The sequence below is a fragment of the Argopecten irradians genome, chromosome 13 (genome assembly GCF_041381155.1).
Source record: "Argopecten irradians isolate NY chromosome 13, Ai_NY, whole genome shotgun sequence".
NCBI classification, from domain to species: domain Eukaryota; kingdom Metazoa; phylum Mollusca; class Bivalvia; order Pectinida; family Pectinidae; genus Argopecten; species Argopecten irradians.
The window spans coordinates 23363905-23385785 of NC_091146.1; the positions used below are offsets into that span (position 1 = coordinate 23363905).

Here is a 21881-nt window from a genome sequence, read left to right on the forward strand (position 1 = left end):
GAAGCATGAAGTTATGATATGCATGCCCTGTCGACCATGCACAATATTTCAGAAGTCAGAATAGGGCAACTAGACCATTTGTTATTTTCCACCTGTGAAATCATTTCAATGTCAAACTATACCAATAAAATGACGATATGGTAAAAAGATGTAATTTAATTTCATGTATTACTCTCATGTCTATTGGTTAGTAGTTTAAGGTTGTTTTTTCATAGACCGAAAGAATTTTACGTTGAGTATTATGACGTCATACACGAAGAACATTTTCGCGAAAAAATTTAAAATGGCACAGCCATAGGCCAAACTAAACTAATGGCTAAAATATCAATGTGCTTGAAATCAATTTGTTTTATTGTAAAACTAATTAAAGATACGCATACTAATGCCTAATTAATCGCTTACTAAGTTATTCAAATTAAATTGTAAAGATTATTCTCAATATCTTTTGGGTTTATGAAGTCATTCTTTCCTTTTTTGTCTATGACTTCATAAACCCAAAAAATATTGAGAATAATCCTTAAATATCCATACTCTCAGTTCCTTTTATAGAAGATCTGACAATATCCCGTCTGGGGTTGCCTTCTGGTGATATTTTCTATTGGCCAATCAAATTGCTGCTTCTGAATTTCTAATACCAATGGGGACATACAAGTTTGAAAATATATTTTCCAGAACAACAGTGACGGTGATCGAGAAGCGCCTACCTGAAGACTCAAAGTCGCTATGGCAACAGCGCGGCCATTTGGACCACATTGTGTTGGTTGATTGGTCATCCACACTGGACAAGGTCAATATAGGAACGACCTTGAGGACGCTGAAGGATGCTCTGTTTAAGGTCAGCAAGAAAAATGTTATTAACAGAGTTTTCTCAAATTTAAAGTGAATAGTTGGACAAAGGAAGGCTGAAGTCCTTAAAATGTTTTTGGGATTTTTACCGATTTTTTATGTAGACCCCTTAAATGTCAAAAAATGGTATAGGGGCAATCTAGTGGGTCCATAATTACCGTATTTTCCGGAGTTGAAATTGCGACTTTTTTCCCTGCAAATCTTGAGTGCGACTTATATAGATCCCTGTAGATATGAACAATGGTTGTACCACTATCCTCAATTATAAATGTTGATATTTTTGCGGTACGACTTGACAGTGGTAATTCATAGTGAGCCTGTTGTATTAGATGTGTGATATGAACAATGCTTGTACCACTATCCCCAGCTAATAATATTAGTTATTATATGACTGGTGTTTTTGCTGTATTTTGATTGGCCGATACGTTTCTCAGAAGTATTCATCAACTGCGACATCAACCCCGAAATCGATAGCAAAAAGCACGCGAGGTTACTGGACTCAGTCCAGATACCTCTGGCAAGTCCAGTAACCTGTGTGAAAAATAGATCGAGGGAAACTCCCTTTAGATGTGACGTCATAATCACTTTTGACGTCAAGTCGTACCCAAAAATATAATGTTACGGGAGGTTTCTTATTCAAAGACGTCAGATTAATCTATTGTGACGTCATTATAAATAGTCGGCAACATATTTTTTGCAGAAGGCAGCAAGTTTTGTAAAAGGAACATTTGCAAATATCATCCTGTTTTTTGTAGTTAAGTCTTTTTGAAGAACCGGGTTAATATCCTATAAATGACATATAATAAAACAGTTATCGACCTATTTTTAGGTGGATACGGTGAGTTATCAACCCTCGAAAATGATATAACCCTCGGCTTACGGCCTCGGAATATATCACTTACTCGGGTTGATAACTCACCGTATCCACCTGAAAATAGGTCAATAATTGTATATTACACAGTTTGTAAATGACCTAATACAGAAAAAATATTGGGTCTATTAAAAGAAAGTTAAATCGAGTTACCTGGGATTAGGCGAAGACATGCATAAAACTTGTTTCTTTTACATCCAATATTCCTTATTAGTTCACTATCAAACTGCTGTTATGTAATGAATTTATCCATCAATGGTCCTTTGAAATGAGTAAATAAATAATAACCAAAATCTTTTACAGTACGACTCGACAGTGATAATTCGTAGTGAGCCTGTTGTATTAGAAGGGGGGTATGAACAATGGTTGTACCACTATCCTCAACTGTCTACAAACCCTCATATCAAACACTCGACAATGCCAGCGATATCATCCGCGCCCTCATGTAAGTATGTCTTCACACAAATGTTCATTCAACCATGCCAGTTACTCAAGTTTTAATTAGTGAGGTTCAACGATAGTCTTGTGCCTTAAGACCGTATTCGCTGTAATTAGCACCCAGGGCATGTACCAAAATGTAAGTTGTGGACTAAAAAACTTTTAGTATCTTAACTCCTTCCATATATATATATACTCATGGCACATTAGTCTGTCACAATCAATATGCATGTACCTTCTATCCTTAGAGATGTTTTATTACATTGTGATTCACATGTGAAAGACATGAAAATTCATGGAATACGTGGGATACATGGGATATGATAAGCATCATACAGTTGGATCCTATGGGGTTTATATAACTGCAACTCTTTCTCCAGAAGGAGGGGAAGGGAGGGGGGCTTATAAGGGTAGGGGCGCTAATTACAGCGAATACAATATTTAAAAAAATTCTAGATGGAAGTTCAAATTTCAACAATATTTCTGATTTTACATTGTAGTGGATTTCGACTATCCAGATGATATCAATGTTGAAGACATTCTGAACCCAAAAAAACCACCTACACCAGAAAATTCAACTGACCTATCAGATTCTTTGTTACAATTCTCGCAAGGAATGACTGACCAATCAAGGGCAATGATACAAATGACTCAAGTTAATGGTGATGTTGGTAGGATGATGCCAAGAATTGATAGGACTACAAAACCAAAGCCAGGAACCAATCAGAAAACTCCACAGAACCAGCCAATCACAACATCTGTTACATCCAGGGATAGTTCAGATTTGTATCCTTCAGTTTCTAGTTTGACCTCTCCTTCAAGGTCATTAAATGGAGGCGAAAAGTCAAATACAGCCACTGAAACTAAGACACTAAGTACAGGCAACAGTGTTAACCTAGAAAATCAATCCAGTACAGCTTTGTCAATATATTCAGAGGAATTGGAAAAGGAGAAAGCAGAGTTGGAACGCATTCGACAGCAAAAAGCTGAAGAGCTGGCAAGCTTTCAAAAGGAAAAGGACAGAATCGCCAAAGAAAGAGAAAGCAGAATTGAAAGATTAAAATCAGAGGAGAATCAGCTCTCAAAAATGGAACAAATGAAAGCAACTCAAGCAAAGGATTTAGCAGAACTGCTGAGAAAGAAAAAGAAACTTGAAGAAGACATCAAAAGGGAGACAACTGCTGGACTTCAGGAGGAGGAGCGAAAGTTTCAAGAAGAGGAAGCAAGGTATTGTGTTTGGAGTTTCTCATTTATTTACTGTGAACTTGTTGCATTTAAGAAAGAAACTTTTTTCAATTTTGACATTTGTTTTCAATATATTTAAATGATTTATATGTCTCTTTTTAAAATGAGTTTCATTACTTACTGCAAAAATATGTCAGCCAACGTTTCATTTTGAACCACTGCTGAATATAAGATATATATCTACCTGTACACAGGAAGGTGGAATTGGTTCGTATGAGGCAGGAAGAGGAGAAAAAGCAACAAAGGATGGAAGAAGTGATGAGATTACGACAGGAGAGAAAGAAGAAGGAAGCAGAGGGACAGGTGAGAATGAACATTGTTTTGTAAGATTTTGATTTTAACAACAAGGGGATACAATTTTTATAAAGATTTATAGTTTACAGTGAGAAATTTAGGTAGCTGAGGGAGGAAAGCCATATATAATTAATATTTGGATATATGAAGACATATTGGGTTTAGCTCTGCAAAGCTCTGGCATCTATTTTTCTATATAGACCATAGATGCCATAGGAAGATAGTTTAATGCTTATATTTACATTATCAACTCATTTTGGGGTCTCTGCATTAACATTGTTTAAGCTAGACCTGGAAAACCGTTTATCAACGACGATTTAATCCACAAGATGGAACAGCCATTTTGACAGTGATCAGTTGACGTCACCACGTCAACATTAGTGAAGTCATAGTGGTCACGTTTTTGGTGTTAGTTATACCGCCATATACTTCACTTTGCCTTGGTTAGTTTATATAGTAGTGACGAGTAAATGTAAATATATAACAGAGGAAAGCCAGATATGACTTAAGATATATGAAGACATATTGGGTTTAGGAACAAAGCATATATTTACAGCAGAGGGGTTTGAGTAGGGAATAAGGAAGGATTTGGTGCAGAGTGGGTAGGAGATAGGGAAGGAGAGGTTAGGTACTGAGGGGTGGGAGATAGGGGAGTATGTTGTGCTGGGAGGGTAGGGGATAGAGGAGGGTTTGTGTCGGGGAAGGTAGGGGATAGGGAAGCGTTTGTGAGTGGAATGACAGGGAGGGGGATTGGGAGGAGGGGAGGAATTTGATGTTTGGGTGGGGCGAGTAGGATGGTGTATAAATTGGCCTCCAGGACTACAGTTCAAAGTATTTATTATTTTCTTGTGATGTCAGGATGCTATAAATAGCGCACAACAGCAAGCTAAACAGATAGAAGAAGAAAACCAACAGAAACTTCGCGAGGCCTCAGAGAGGGCTGAGAAACTACGACAGGAGAATGACAGGAAGAAATTAGCGGAACAAAAGGATAAAGAAGCAAGAGAAAGGGCAATAGAGGAGGCTAAACAACGTGACCAAGAACGACGAGACCGTGAAGCAAAGTCCAAAATAGAGGTGAGTTATTTCCCCTTACAGATCCAGCCCTTATATATCTTTGACCTTTATTGGCTAGCTCTTGCATTGTTTAGGGAAGAACATTTAACCTTTAATTTCTCTTGTATCTTTAGAATACTTTTAATTGGCTCAGGTCCCGATTTCTCAAAACAAAATCAAAATCTTTAAAATATCGGTAGATTATATTAGAAATAAGTTTTGTCTTACTATAAGTTATTGGGTTTTTTTCAAGAAATTGGAGCCTGAAAATTTAAATTAATTCCCTCTGTCATACATGTTTCAGTATAAATGATTGAATGGTGTACATAATGCAATTATTTATACTTAAACTGAACTACTCATATTGAAGGTTGACTTGAAGCAAGCAATAAGTAATAAGAGTTTGTCAATTTTCTTATAGGCTCAAAGAAGACAACAGGAAGAGCAGCAAAGACAGAAGGAAGAAAGGGAAAAACAAGAGAGAGTCAGACAGGAGAAGGAGAGAGAAGAGAAGGAAAGAAGAACTCAGGATGATAAATCACGAGCAGACTTGGCCCTCCGACTAGCTCAGGACAAAATGAGGCGTCTCAATGGTAATGGGGAGAGTCTTGTCTTTTGGCTGTTTCAGTGAGAATTTCAAACTTCAGAAAAATGTTTTGTATTTAAACTTTTTCAAGAAGCAATTGTATTCCTTCTCCTTAGATTTTGAGGACAAAAAGATTAAATTGATTACTTATTCTTATACAGCTTTAATGAAACTGAAAATAAAAAGGATCTTTTTTCATTTCAAAGTTTTAACCGAAAAGGCAAAATATGATATGAAATGGAAACTTGCTTATGTTTAATGTTAAAACCTCATCTTAGGCCATCGATATAATTCTATGATGCTATTATTGTTTTAAAGAAACTTTTTGGAAAAATAGTGTGCCTTTAAAGTGAACTTTGTTTACCTTAGATAAACCACAGGTCCGTACGATTCCGTCTCCGAATCTTCCCGATGGCTGGGAAAAACAGCGTGATAACAAGACAGGCCGCTACTTCTACGTGGATCATAAGAATAGTCATACACAGTGGGAACCTCCTGTGATGTACCAGCCAGGTAAGTCATTTACATACACAGTGGGAACCTCCTGTGATGTACCAGCCAGGTAAGTCATTTACATACACAGTGGGAACCTCCTGTGATGTACCAGCCAGGTAAGACATTTACATACACAGTGGGAACCTCCTGTGATGTACCAGTCAGGTAAGACATTAACATACACAGTGGGAACCTCCTGTGATATACCAGCCAGGTAAGTCATTTACATACACAGTGGGAACCTCCTGTGATGTACCAGCCAGGTAAGACATTTACATACACAGTGGGAACCTCCTGTGATGTACCAGCCAGGTAAGACATTTACATACACAGTGGGAACCTCCTGTGATGTACCAGCCAGGTAAGACATTTACATACACAGTGGGAACCTCCTGTGATGTACCAGCCAGGTAATTCATTTACATACACAGTGGGAACCTCCTGTGATGTACCAGCCAGGTAAGTCATTTACATACACAGTGGGAACCTCCTGTGATGTACCAGTCAGGTAAGACATTTACATACACAGTTGGAACCTCCTGTGATGTACCAGCCAGGTAAGTCATTTACATACACAGTGGGAACCTCCTGTGATGTACCAGCCAGGTAAGTCATTTACATACACAGTGGGAACCTCCTGTGATGTACTAGCCAGGTAAGTCATTTACATACACAGTGGGAACCTCTTGTGATGTACCAGTCAGGTAAGACATTTACATACACAGTGGGAACCTCCTGTGATGTACCAGCCAGGTAAGACATTTACATACACAGTGGGAACCTCCTGTAATGTACCAGCCAGGTAAGTCATCTACATACACAGTGGGAACCTCCTGTGATGTACCAGTCAGGTAAGACATTTACATACACAGTGGGAACCTCCTGTGATGTACCAGCCAGGTAAGTCATTTACATACACAGTGGGAACCTCCTGTGATGTACTAGCCAGGTAAGTCATTTACATACACAGTGGGAACCTCCTGTGATGTACTAGCCAGGTAAGTCATTTACATACACAGTGGGAACCTCCTGTGATGTACCAGTCAGGTAAGACATTTACATACACAGTGGGAACCTCCTGTGATGTACCAGCCAGGTAAGTCATTTACATACACAGTGGGAACCTCCTGTGATGTACTAGCCAGGTAAGTCATTTACATACACAGTGGGAACCTCCTGTGATGTACCAGCCAGGTAAGACATTTACATACACAATGGGAACCTCCTGTGATGTACTAGCCAGGTAAGTCATTTACATACACAGTGGGAACCTCCTGTGATGTACCAGCCAGGTAAGTCATTTACATACACAGTGGGAACCTCCTGTGATGTACCAGCCAGGTAAGACATTTACATACTCAGTGGGAACCTCCTGTGATGTACTAGCCAGGTAAGTCATTTACATACACAGTGGGAACCTCCTGTGATGTACCAGCCAGGTAAGTCATTTACATACACAGTGGGAACCTCCTGTGATGTACCAGCCAGGTAAGACATTTACATACTCAGTGGGAACCTCCTGTGATGTACCAGCCAGGTAAGACATTTACATACACAGTGGGAACCTCCAGTGATGTACCAGCCAGGTAAGACATTTACATACTCAGTGGGAACCTCCTGTGATGTACCAGCCAGGTAAGTCATTTACATACACAGTGGGAACCTCCTGTGATGTACCAGCCAGGTAAGACATTTACATACTCAGTGGGAACCTCCTGTGATGTACCAGTCAGGTAAGACATTTACATACACAGTGGGAACCTCCTGTAATGTACCAGCCAGGTAAGTCATTTACATACACAGTGGGAACCTCTTGTGATGTACCAGTCAGGTAAGACATTTACATACACAGTGGGAACCTCCTGTGATGTACCAGCCAGGTAAGACATTTACATACACAGTGGGAACCTCCTGTGATGTACCAGCCAGGTAAGACATTTACATACACAGTGGGAACCTCCTGTGATGTACCAGCCAGGTAAGTTATTTACATACACAGTGGGAACCTCCTGTGATGTACCAGCCAGGTAAGTTATTTACATACACAGTGGGAACCTCCTGTGATGTACCAGCCAGGTAAGTTATTTACGTACACAGTGGGAACCTCCTGTGATGTACCAGCCAGGTAAGTTATTTACGTACACAGTGGGAACCTCCTGTGATGTACCAGCCAGGTAAGTCATTTACATACACAGTGGGAACCTCCTGTGATGTACCAGTCAGGTAAATCATTTACATACACAGTGGGAACCTCCTGTGATGTACCAGCCAGGTAAGTCATTTACATACACAGTGGGAACCTCCTGTGATGTACCAGCCAGGTAAGACATTTACATACACAGTGGGAACCTCCTGTGATGTACCAGTCAGGTAAGTCATTTACATACATAGTGGGAACCTCCTGTGATGTACCAGCCAGGTAAGACATTTACATACACAGTGGGAACCTCCTGTGATGTACCAGCCAGGTAAGTCATTTACATACACAGTGGGAACCTCCTGTGATGTACCAGCCAGGTAAGACATTTACATACACAGTGGGAACCTCCTGTGATGTACCAGTCAGGTAAGACATTTACATACACAGTGGGAACCTCCTGTGATGTACCAGCCAGGTAAGACATTTACATACACAGTGGGAACCTCCTGTGATGTACCAGCCAGGTAAGTCATTTACATACACAGTGGCAACCTCCTGTGATGTACCAGTCTGGTAAGACATTTACATACACAGTGGGAACCTCCTGTGATGTACCAGCCAGGTAAGTTATTTACATACACAGTGGCAACCTCCTGTGATGTACCAGCCAGGTAAGTCATTTACATACACAGTGGGAACCTCCTGTGATGTACCAGCCAGGTAAGTCATTTACATACACAGTGGGAACCTCCTGTGATGTACCAGCCAGGTAAGTTATTTACGTACACAGTGGGAACCTCCTGTGATGTACCAGCCAGGTAAGTCATTTACATACACAGTGGGAACCTCCTGTGATGTACCAGCCAGGTAAGTCATTTACATACACAGTGGGAACCTCCTGTGATGTACCAGTCAGGTAAGTCATTTACATACAAAGTTGGAACCTCCTGTGATGTACCAGCCAGGTAAGTCATTTACATACACAGTGGGAACCTCCTGTGATGTACCAGCCAGGTAAGTCATTTACATACACAGTGGCAACCTCATGTGATGTACCAGCCAGGTAAGTCATTTACATACACAGTGGGAACCTCCTGTGATGTACCAGCCAGGTAAGACATTTACATACACAGTGGGAACCTCCTGTGATGTACCAGCCAGGTAAGACATTTACATACACAGTGGGAACCTCCTGTGATGTACCAGCCAGGCAAGTCATTTACATACACAGTGGGAACCTCCTGTGATGTACCAGCCAGGTAAGACATTTACATACATAGTGGGAACCTTCTGTGATGTACCAGCCAGGTAAGTCATTTACATACACAGTGGGAACCTCCTGTGATGTACCAGCCAGGTAAGTCATTTACATACACAATGGGGTACCAGCCAGGTAAGTCATTTACATACAGTTCACACAGTGATTTAGGGGACATGATTTTCCTGCAGGACTCATCAAAATTTTGAGAACCCTCTATATGTCTATTTACTGGGCTCATATAGATTGAAAATTAATGTTCTGGACTTGTCTTAAAAAATCTGGTAAAACACGGTTATAACAAATCTGTTGGAACAATGACCTCGTTATTACATGTATTATACTTAGTTTTAAACACATTCCAGACACATTAATAGGAACCTTGACAAGGAATGAAAGTTATTATGCTATAAACATACGTTGGCTGTAAATCACGGTTTTGTTATCTGTACCCCAGAACATTGAGATTTTATATTTAATACACTGGTAATTGTAGGGAAGTCAGTTTGAATCTCCCTGTGCAATAAACCTTAAACTTTTTTTTTCGCTTGTAATTTACTTATGCAAATTTTCTCAATCTAAATTCCATGTGTGATTGAAATGATCAAATAAGATTGATTAATTTTGACAAATGTGTTTGACAAAGAATTTTTTTTACAGAAACACGCAAAGATTCTGGCATTCAAGACCCTCTTAGAAGTAAGTACAGATTCTGATGTGTTTGTCACCTGTTAATGATTGATTCATGAAGACGTACCAATCTGATTTAAATGCTGATCTTAATTCTCACTTCGTGTTGTAGAAGATCTAACAACATCCCAGTAGGGGTCACGTTCTGGTGACCTTTATACTCCCTGTACTTCAGATCAAATGCATTTTCTCCACCTTACTACATCAACTGAAAACAGCATTTCATCTCAGCTTATACTGTAGCTCTGCTGTGCTCTTTCATCCAGATGTGTACATATAAAAAAAATTGATTCTTTGGTACACCTCATGTCCCCGTCAACAAATGTGGAAGAAGCAATTTGATTGGTCAATTCTAAAGGCCACCAGAAGGTGACCATTAACAGAATGTTGTCAGATTCTTATGAAATTGTGTAAAAATAAAAAGAATCTGTATTTTAATCAGATTGCTGAAGAAGCTAAACCAATGTAATCATTAATAAGAAAGAGACAGCTTTGTAGGTGGAATTCATTTTCATTCATGTCATAAATAAATTGTTTTCTCAGCTCCTCAGAGGGAGGTGTACAAAACAAAACTAAAGGATGAATCAGAACAGGGCAGATCTGGAGGTCTGAAGCGATCCTTCTCCTCACCCGACATCTCAAAACTGATTGAGGATGAGGGGCCACATAAACCTAGTCTGCCATCTGTTGACAGAACCAAGAAACCATCACAAAGGTAGGGGCACATAACTCTAGATATAAACAGGAATATCCTTTAGACTGGATTACCTGCCTTAGTACCAATTCTCTCTCCGCTAGGCTGTGCTCATAAATACTAAGACAGGTCAGGACCGCCATTTTGGTCAAGATCCTGATCAAAAGGATTCTGATTGGTCAATTCAATCAACAAATCGTTGGGTTCATTTGGACCGGGGATTCCATTCTGTTTACAATGGCAACGAGGTGGAAATGAAATTTCGATATTTTTTAGGAAGCATTCAGCATGGAAGAGGTATTTGAAATAGTTTAAAAATATAACAATTGAAATTCGACGACTAGATATCTACTCACGTACAAAATCTGAAGTTCCATACTATACGCTGACATCATGGTGAGTGTACCGAAAAACCCTCCAGCATCTGCTTTAAGAGACAATTTCTCATTTCAACAGCCATTATACAACTAATGGTATGTAAAGTTGTTTTCCGTCAATAAATAATTAATACTGTTTACAAGTTATCATTGTAAAGTAGACTAGAGGTCAGCAATTCAAAAAATAGATATCCCCTGAATGTTATAAATATTAGCCAATCAAATTTCCAAGATCGATAGCCCTTACCTGTCGTTGTATTTTCGGAGCGAAGCCTAGCTAGTGGAGAGTAGAAAAACTACGACAGGCAATCCAGTCTAGAATATCCTTCAACTGCAATCTGTAACCAAATCAAAAGTAGGGTCAGACAACTCTAGTTATAGACACGGATATCCAAAAATAGGGGCACATAACTTTAGTTATAGACATAGATATCCTTCAACTGCCATTTGTAACCATATCAAAAGTAGGGGTAGATAACTCTAGACAGGAATATTTTTACCTACCATCTGTAATGAAAGGTAGGGGACTTTTGTTAATACTGTTAAGATATCTGTTGTAAGACCCAATCACACTACAACATGGAAATTTGGTGTAACAGACCTGAAAATTATTATCTCTAGACAGAACTAAGAAGTCAGCCAATTTGTAAGGCACATCATTCTTGTAATAAGCTTACTTATCATACCTTTGTGTAAGAAATAGGTACTTATATACAATTGATTGAATCTTCACCACAATCTGTCAGAACAAGGCCATGTAATGTCATTTGTAGAGGCACATCATCCTTGCAATGGGCTAACTTAGCATACCTTTGTTTGATTTTAAGTCACATACATTCAATTGAAAATTTTACCAAACTTGCTTTTCTAGGGTTGAACCCCGACCACAGCCTGCCAGCACAAGGCCACGTAACCTCAACCCTACCTATGGCAATGTGGTAAGTATCTCTGTTTTCGATGATTGAGCAAGATTTACAGGTGGAGATTGAGTGATCTGTGACATTATTAACTCATTCACCCCTGAAGACACATTTAGGCTCATCTAAATCAAAGATTAGACCAGTCCATTATCAAATTTCAGAGGTGAATCAGTTAAACTTTTCTCTTACATTCTTTACTTTTCAATAAGCTTTATTTCTCAAGGTTTACACAAAGTTATTTACTTAAGATTTTTTCCATAACTTCTATAATGCTTTCCTACTGAGAAATAAGTTCTGAAGTTTCCTTACATTAAGGAATGCTGATCAAACTGGGGCCAGGTATATCGACAAGACAGAAAACGTACCTTTTAGGCACTTTTGATCAGCAATTACTGTAGAGTTGGTTTTATTTGCAGGGGATTTAATTTGTTATTTTAATCAAATAAAATTCCGCAAACTTAGAAATCTGCGAATAAAATGGAAAGAATGATATTGAAATTGACAAATGCACACAGATTTCCCCACAAATAATTATCAAATTGAAAACTGCAAAATTTTCTCGACATGAAATTAAACAATTATACATCATCTGTAAAGCATCATCTCATGTTAAAATACTGTTATTTTACCCCAAATGTACACTAATTTCTCCCTGCTGATAACTACGTGTAGCAAAAAGGAAATCGCAAAATTAATAAGCTATACACTAAAACCATCTTCTCTTTTCAAGTTTATCAAAAGGTTTAAAATACTTTTACACCCCTATTATAATCCTAATGAACTGTTCCATGTTTAAAGTCAGAATAGTTCAAAGTGTCTCTAGGGTTAATGAGGTTAAATATGTGTTTATTATAGGGCTCGGCGATGACCGGACTGAGGAACCTTGGTAACACGTGCTACATGAACTCCATCATACAGTGTCTCAATAACTGTGCTCCACTGGTCCAGTATTTCCTTACTGACCGGTACCTCTACGATATCAATAGGTTTGTATGTCTGACCAATTCTTAGTGACCGATTAATACTGACCGATTCTTAGTGAGCGACTATTACTGACCAATTCTTAGTGACCGATTATTACTGATTAGTGACCGATTATTACTGACCAATTCTTAGTGACCGATATTACTGCCGATTCTTAGTGACCGATTATTACTGACCGATTCTTAGTGACCGACTATTACTGCCAATTCTTAGTAACCATTTCTTAGTGACCATTTATTACTGACCGATTATTACTGACCAATTCTTAGTGACCAATTATTACTGACCAATACTTAGTGACCAATTATTATTGACTGATTCTGTATTTTAATCAGATTGCATACACTGGTCAAAATATGTTAAAATTTACCATTTAGGATTCCAATTAAGTTGACCTTCTAAACAGGTGGTAGGTTTTACTGTATTCAAACGACTAGTCGACTGACAACTGATTAGACGACGATAAGTGATGATATGATGTTGATTTCAGGGACAGTGGGCCAAACAGTTCTGGTTATCAGGTGGTAGACGAGTTTGTGGTGATTGTGAAGGCTCTGTGGAGTGGACAGTACAGGAATATCACACCTCGTGACTTCAAGGTAGGATCCTCACTAAAGTTGTGGATATTTTATGATCAATTGAGAAAGAATCTCTCATATTTTAAGAACAAACCTGAACATGTCCTGAGTCATGCTAATAATACCTTCTAAAGTTTTGAACATTTTATTATTCATTCAATGCTTTCATTTAGAAATAATGTTTTATTAGCAAACTTCATCCTGCTCTTAGTCTGGCTAATAATACTTACTGAGAGAAATAAGCACCAAGATTTGTTTAGTTTATTCTGTATACTTTGTACTTTTTTCTGACTATCATATGGCCGGTTATTTTCGCGGGGTTCATACTTTCTGGATGTTGTGGGATATTGAAATGATCGTGAAAATTTAATCCATAAATATTAAGAAATGTTTGATTCATATATACTCTGAAAGTCAGATAGTGAAAATTTAAAATCGCTAAAATTCTATTTTCTCATCTTAAAATACTGGTTGCAAAAATTTGGTATCTTTGACTCATTGTCTTACAGTACATCGTGGGGAAGTATGAAAATTGATTGACTTAATTTAACTTCAAATAGCAAAAATTTTGATCCATATTAATAAAAGTATTTACTACAAAGATCTTTGACCTTTGCCTTACAGTACATCGTGGGGAAGTACCAGCCCATGTTTGCTGGCTATGACCAGCAGGATTCACAGGAGTTCCTCACATTTGTCATGGACGGTCTTAATGAAGGGCTTAACAAGGTAAGGTGTACTTGTAATAATTTTTACGTGATAAAATATTTTCAACACATTCAGGAATAAATAAATTCGCAAATAAGGGCTTTAACTGAAAATTGTTAATTCATACAAAACTTTCATTACTGTTTACAAAACATTTGAATTTGCTTCTGCAAAATTATACAAAAGTTTGTATGATAGAGCGCTTACTGAAAATCATAAAGACTATGTCATACTTATACCTTTCATATGTTTATAACTACTCATGGGTGATCGGGTGGTGTAGTGGTTAAGCCACTTGCCTTTCACCTAGCCAGCTGGGGTTCGATCCCCGGCACTGATGTGAAATGGTTTGGGGTCGCCTGCCTGATCACGTGGGTTTTCTCCGGACACTCCGGTTCCCTCTCACACTAAGATCCGTCGCACTCTTACATCGGGGCCATCGAGAATTATTTGCCTAAGTTGTATAGCCTGTTTCATAATCAATGTAAAATAGATAAAGTTCATATTCATGAAACATTTGAATTTGCTTTCGTGAAATTATGTGAAAATTTGTATAGCGTGGAACTATGTGGTACTATAAACCAACTTATTTTTCGCGGAGACTTAATTTAGCATTTTGTGCCCATCAATATTTCCACAGCAATTACTGTACTGTATTCTAGTTCACACTCTTACATTGTGATTAATTTATGAATCCTGGTGAACTTGACCCTTCCTAAGACTCCATTAACCTCTTCACCTTTAACCTCGAAAATGTCACCAACATCTTCTTATTAATGAGCTCATTATGATACTACCCTCTATTTCTATACTGACTTCTGTTAATTATGACATTGACCTCTTCTTCACCTTTGACCTTTTGTTTGTTGTGACATTGACCTTGTCTTCACCTCTGACCTCTATTGAATAAAACATTGTGCTTTTCATCTTCTCCAGACTATTGAAACTTATCATCAGAGTGCTATAACCTTTGAACTCTGTTATAGGTCAAAGTTCAACCAAAGCTGCCGGACTCAGACACAGATAAACTATCAGATATTCAAGCTGCAGACATCGCCTGGCGCCGCCATTGTTTATTAAATCAGTCAATTATAGTGGACTTGTTCCAGGTAAACTCTTAAAAAATTGTTCCAGGTAACTCTCAAAAAAGGTTTCAGGTTAACTCTCAAAAAAGGTTCCAGGTAACTCTCAAAAAAATGTTCCAGGTAACTCTCAAAAAATGTTCCAGGTAAACTATCAAAAATTGTTCTACATAAACTCTTAAAAAAATGTTCCAGGTAAACTCATAAAAAAATTTCAAGTTTAATTTTAAAATAAAGAGTACTCTGATCTGTTACAGTCAGATTATGGAATTTATAGGGGTATTTTCAACTTTAATGAAATTCAATCTTCTGTTTACCTGGGGAAATATAAAATCTGATCTTGATTCATGAAACTAACAGGTAGTTTAAATAGAATTTTATGATCTGTTGATTACAATATTTGTATTTACAGAGAATGTTATGGTCTGATGATAACAATATTTGTATTTACAGGGAATACTATGGTTTGCTGATTACAATATTTGTACTTGTATGGAATGTTACGGTCTGATGATATTTTTATTTTCAGGGAATGCTAAGATCCACATTGACGTGCCTTACCTGTCGACACAGGTCAGTTACCTTTGAAGTGTTTATGTACCTGTCACTGCCGATTCCTTCAGGATCACGCTGTAGTTTACAGGTAAGATGGCTGACATCTCAGAAATATCTATATGCAGCAAAACATGTTTATAATGAACACGCTTACAGCGAATTCATGTTACAAGGTAATTCCCATGTCCCGTCAAGGTCACCATGATATATCTGCATTACCATGCCTATAACAAAGTGATGTGGTTGGTTCCAAGAGGTTTGTTATAACCTGGTTAATAATTCATCTAAACTTAAGTGCATGAAAGACATTGTTTTGCAATGTGATTAAAAAGACAGATTCTTATTCTCATTTCTTTTCATGGAGGATATGACAACATCCCATTAGGGGTCACATTCCGATGACCTTTATGCTCCCTGTTATCATGTAGCTAAAATTCATTTTCAATTTGGAGTAAAATGGCTACATACACAAAAATGATTCTGAAATACATGCAAACTATTTCATCCCCTGAAATTTACCTTGAACATTTTGGAGCCAAAAATTTCATTGGCCAATCTAAAAGATCGCCAGAACGTGACCCTTGATGATTTTAGGTTCTCTTGGGTTAGAATAATCCAATGATATTAGATCTCGATATTGAGAAACTTCTGATGTGCAATATCGAGATCTAATGCCCGAACCCTATACAAGTCTTCGCAAGTTACGCCCTCGAATTAGAGCGGAACTTTGACGCTTAATTACCAAGTGAAAAACTTACCAGAATGTCAAAAAACATGTATAGCGTGAATCAGTAGTTATCCATGAACACATCCTGGTATAAAAATAGGTATGACATAACATTAATCCACGGAATAATCACATATTTAAGAGCTGACTCAAAGCATCGCTGTATAATCTAGGTTAATTCCTATTCAAATTTTCGTCACTTCCGGTTTATCAAATTATAGTACGGTGTATCAAATGGAAAGATAATATTAATAGTGATAACCAATGTTGTTTATATGCACGGAAACAAGTTTTTTTTATTAACTCTGATTGATTCTGGAAATATTTAAATAAATTAATGCATTTTAGTCGAAATACTGCAAAATATTTTATAGATAATGATACTTTTACTTTCCGTCACATTCCGTAATTTGTAACAACCGAGTAAAAATGGCGACCGGGTTGACTTACAAATAGTGGTGGGGGTAAAGAAATGTCTAAATTCGGTATAACAGTGCAATAGTGACATTTTGAATTTTGGATTTAACATGATTTGGGATAATTCTTTCAGGATATAAAAGGTTAGTGTAAACACAACTTGAAATTTTGAATTTATATCGAGCCCATTTCTGCGCCGTGTGAATCCTGCCTCGATTGTTAGAGGTTAGACACGACGTAATGATCAAAAGTGTCTCGTCATGCTATACCTCTAACATTGTTGGAGTAGGGTTAGAATACTAAAATCTTATAGAATTTTTCCTCACAAGACATTCTATTCATATTTGCTTTTAAACCATTGTTATATGTCCAAAGTACAAGAATCAGATGTAATAAATTCATATTCGTTTTCAATGAATGTTTTAAAAATAAGAAAGGTCCAAATTTATGAATTTCATTTAACAATTTTTGTGAAAATATATTATGTGAAGATATCTAAATACCATCCATGAAAATGCCAATGTTTATTTTGTTTATATTAGGACTGCCTACAAGAGTTCGTAAAAGCTGAGAAAATGACCGGAAGTTCTCGATGGAAGTGTCCGAATTGTCGTATGGAGAGAGATACAGAAAAGAAAATAGACATCTGGAAACTGCCACCTCTTCTTATCATAGCTCTCAACAGGTAGGACCAGAATTCTGTTACTCCATACCTTCACTACTAGATATTTTTAAACATTTTCTTCACAATAGAAAGTATGGGTTATGCAATAATTGTTACACGACTAGTGAATATTTCAATTCTGTATTTGCATATTACAGAGTTATCTGCCCTTGCGGGTAGGTATTGCTTGTGACGTCATTTGTTTTCGAGTGTAACGTCATACTTTTTCGGAGAAAACGGCGTGAATTGTGCTCACAAAATAATGATGTGACAATCGATACCTACCCGTAAGGGAGCTAACTCTGTAATATGCAAAGCTGGAATAACTAGTACAATATTTTCACAATCAACGTCATCAAAGGACTAATGTACAGATTAAGTAAATGAAAATGTATATAAAACAACTTCAAGATACATACTACAGAGTGATGATTGGACCATCCTCGATATTCAAGTGGTTCTGATCACTTACGATCTCTACACCCCAGGACAATCTCATAGTATAACTGAAAGCAGCTCAGGAGAAAACAACTGAACCAATCGCAGGCCTGCAAAAATTTCCTTTGGAGACTACAGAGAGAGCAATGCCCAACTTAAAAGCAACAAAGTCCATTATAATGTACCGTTATATAGCTCTTTGATGTGCATGAAATAATAAAATTACCTGTTCTGGACTGTTGCCTTCAGTTTTACTATGAGAATGTCCAGGGGTGTAGAGATTGTAAGTGATTGGAACCCCTGGGGTATAGAGGATGGTATTGGACTTGATATCCACCATTGAATGTTGTATAGTACCTTTTATTTCAGGGGAAATAAATTTCATTATTTTGCAAACTTAAATTCCCACAGATAAGATAGAGAGAATGACTAAAATAACCTGTATTCTGTGTTTGCATATTGCAGAGTTATCTGCCCTTTGTGGTTGGTATTGATTGTGATGTCATGTGTTCTCAAGCGTAACATCATACAGTTCAGAGAAAAAGACTTGAAATAAGCACACAAAATAATACTGTCACAGTCGATACCTACTCACAAGGGAGGTACCTCTGTAATATGCAAAGATACAATAGCATCCTATTGTTTGAAATTGGACAATGCACAAACTTTTCTCAAAGTGAATTTATAACGAAGAGAAGATGGTAAAATTTTCTCCATACAGCAATTATACAGTAAATACAGCATGACGATAGACAACATGTGCCTATGTTAATATTGTGTGTACCGTGTTATTGTTTCACTACACCTTATAAGTTATAATGAGTTACTGCCCTTGGTGGAACTCTCTAGTTTCGTCTGCTGGAATACAATATGGTGAACATGTCGTCATTCTGGTTACCAGGTATATTTTTTCATGTTCCTCCACTAACTGAATACATCTGGTGATATTTTTAGTGTCAACATTAATCTACATTGTGAATATCAGGCATTGTTTACAACAACTTCTGTCATTGTCTGTATTGTTTACCATGCATTTCCATCTCTTAGGTTTGTATGGGAGGGGATGTGGCGGCAGAAAGTCAACTCCTACGTGGATTTTCCCGTAAACGACCTGAGTCTGGATAAGTTTGTACGGGGACCTCAGAACAACCACCACTACCAGCTGTATGGTGTGTCGGTAAGTAAAGTTACTGTGCCTAATACTAGGTAGTCCAGGGGTGGGTATAACGTCAGTGATAGTAACCCCTGGAGTATCAAGTTTGTACAAGGACCTGTGAATAATCACCACTACCAGCTGTATGGTGTGTCGGTAAGTACAGTTACAGTGCTTAATACTAGGTAGTCCAGGGGTGGGTATAATGTCAGTGATAGTAACCCCTGGAGTATCGAGTTTGTACAAGGACCTGTGAATAATCACCACTACCAGCTGTATGGTGTGTCGGTAATTACAGTTACAGTGCTTAATACTAGGTAGTCCAGGGGTGGGTATAATGTCAGTGATAGCAACCCCTGGAGTATCGAGTTTGTACAGGGACCTGTGAACAATTACCATTACCAGCTGTATGGTGTGTCGGTAAGTAAAGTTACTGTGCCTAATACTAGGTAGGCCAGGGATGGGTATAATGTCAGTGATAGTAACCCCTGGAGTATCGAGTTTGTACAGGGACCTATGAATAATCAACACTACCAGCTGTATGGTGTGTCGGTAAGTACAGTTACAGTGCTTGATATAAACCTGTATTCATCATTTATACTGCAGTGGTTACTATCACTGACATTTATCCACCCCTGAACTATCTCATTTTAAAACTGGGGCAAAAAACACTGACCAATAACCCATTTCCTTTGAAGATTACAGAGAGAGAGCAACATTTAACTTCAAAGAACAAAATTTCCTATGTCTCCTGTTGCCACCAGTTTTACTCTGAAAAAGTCCATCAGTGATATTAACCCCTTGAGTATCAAAGATGATCTGTATCAAAATGTATAGTTACTTCAAAGGTAGGTTTCGCCCAATGAAATATAAAGACTACGAAATTGAAATTTATCCTGTACATAGATGTGATCTTCAGATCATTTTTAATGCATACAGCGAACAGAATGGGAGGTCAGTTGCCTAGCTTGACCAGGAAAATACTCCTCTAAAAATAGAGCGAAGTCAAGCTTTACATAGAACATGACGTATTTTTTTCCAAAACGAGGCCGCATCAACAAATGGAAGCGTGCAACGAAAAGTCAGATAGCAGTGACAGTGCTGCCAAGGCATGTTCAGTAATAAAATACAACATTAAATCAAAGTGCGATGGACTGTTTATACATATCATATCATCTAAAACACTTCATGTTACTTACATACGCTCGCTAGTTTAGTACATCAAACATATATCAAGTTAGTCTGCCGCTGTATGTGCGCTGACATATGTGTTGAAAATTTAACTCACCACATGGTCGCGAGTCCAAACAGAATCCGGGCAAGTTCCGCTTGAGATGTGGCTTCTGTTTCTTCTATTGCTACATGCCATTTCTGAATTTCATTCCCTAGAGATATCATAGGGTGCTACCAATTCCATTCTAATTTCCTCCTCTTTGTTGCCGATTTAGATACATTTTTTTTCTCACACGCTTTCGTCCAGCCATTTTGTTTACTTTTAGTGCGTAACAATGGGCATGCGCGAAACCTCGACAACACAATCTATCGCAGCTTTATTTGCATACTATTCAGTCTGGCTGACAATCGTAATAAATCAAGGATTTCCTTCAATTTTGTATTCAAGACACATTTATCCAATCTCATACGCTTACAGAAATTAAATTGAAGTATTTTTAATATGTTTTTTCACCTTTTCTTCCGTTTATCGGATTTTACAAAAAAATATTTATTTGGTTGGGCGAAACCTACCTTTAAACATACTTATTTTAGCGCAAAATTGGTCTTGTATAGATAAGCACAATCATATTTTGGATCTGCTTTCCTGATAGATAAGGTTACTGCCAAAATATGTACATTTGCAGTATGGTATTGAATGTTGTTGTGTTTGGCCAGGTGAGCTTACGTCATGTCCATCGTCCGTTTACTTTTCATAAAGTTCTCTTCTAAGTTATCAACGGCTTTAATGGATTCTGACCAAATTTGGTCTAAAGCTTCCTTTGGTAAAAGGGAACCAAATTTGTATTTAAACTGGGTCTAGCCCACTAGCGAGCTCAGAAGCAGAGCCCAATAGGGGAGTAAATCCTTTAAAATCCATCTTCTATAGGAATGAATGGATTAAGTTCAAATCAAATCGCCTCGCTGACCTAGTTTTTAGCCTGAGCTATACAGACCCAATGGACCTCTTCTTGTCAAGTTAAATAGATAACATAAATTCTGTGTTAGTATTTAATTGTGGTTGGAAAATGTTAAAATAACTCTAATTTTGTTGTTTTCAGAATCATTATGGAACTATGGATGGAGGTCACTGTAAGTTTTAAGGATAAGTAATATCCAAGAGTTATCTCCCTTATCATATTCATTTACGTTCTAAAGTGTACTACCGGGTATATAATACATCGAAAGTTGTTTCCTCTTTGAATCAAATACTGTACCATATTTGTTATTGTACATCTGCATATGATAGAGTTATCTGTTCTTGTGGGTAGGTATTGATGGTGACATTATATGCTTTGGAGCGTAACGATGTTTTCGAGCGTAACGTCATACTTTTCAGAGAAACAACGTAATTTGTGCTCACAAAGTAATCACGTCACAATTGATACCTGTCCGCAAGGGAGATTCCTAAGATGCAAAGACAGAATAGTTATACAGTCCCTCTCCCTTTTTG

The 21881-nt window shown here is 37.7% G+C and overlaps 1 protein-coding gene across 1 annotated transcript in view; it reads left to right on the forward strand.

Moving 5' to 3' along the window:
- The window catches only part of LOC138306466 (ubiquitin carboxyl-terminal hydrolase 8-like), a 32102-nt gene that overhangs the window by 6360 nt on the left and 3861 nt on the right, over positions 1 to 21881 (forward strand). The window contains exons 7-24 of the mRNA XM_069246930.1: positions 673 to 835; positions 2021 to 2162; positions 2656 to 3382; positions 3595 to 3703; positions 4553 to 4771; positions 5172 to 5343; positions 5706 to 5849; positions 9890 to 9928; positions 10463 to 10634; positions 11862 to 11928; positions 12766 to 12896; positions 13385 to 13493; positions 14097 to 14201; positions 15167 to 15289; positions 15792 to 15905; positions 17504 to 17646; positions 19111 to 19240; positions 21490 to 21520. Coding sequence (XP_069103031.1) covers positions 673 to 835; positions 2021 to 2162; positions 2656 to 3382; positions 3595 to 3703; positions 4553 to 4771; positions 5172 to 5343; positions 5706 to 5849; positions 9890 to 9928; positions 10463 to 10634; positions 11862 to 11928; positions 12766 to 12896; positions 13385 to 13493; positions 14097 to 14201; positions 15167 to 15289; positions 15792 to 15905; positions 17504 to 17646; positions 19111 to 19240; positions 21490 to 21520 — 2840 coding nt within the window. The remainder of the gene's footprint in view (positions 1 to 672; positions 836 to 2020; positions 2163 to 2655; positions 3383 to 3594; positions 3704 to 4552; positions 4772 to 5171; positions 5344 to 5705; positions 5850 to 9889; positions 9929 to 10462; positions 10635 to 11861; positions 11929 to 12765; positions 12897 to 13384; positions 13494 to 14096; positions 14202 to 15166; positions 15290 to 15791; positions 15906 to 17503; positions 17647 to 19110; positions 19241 to 21489; positions 21521 to 21881) is intronic.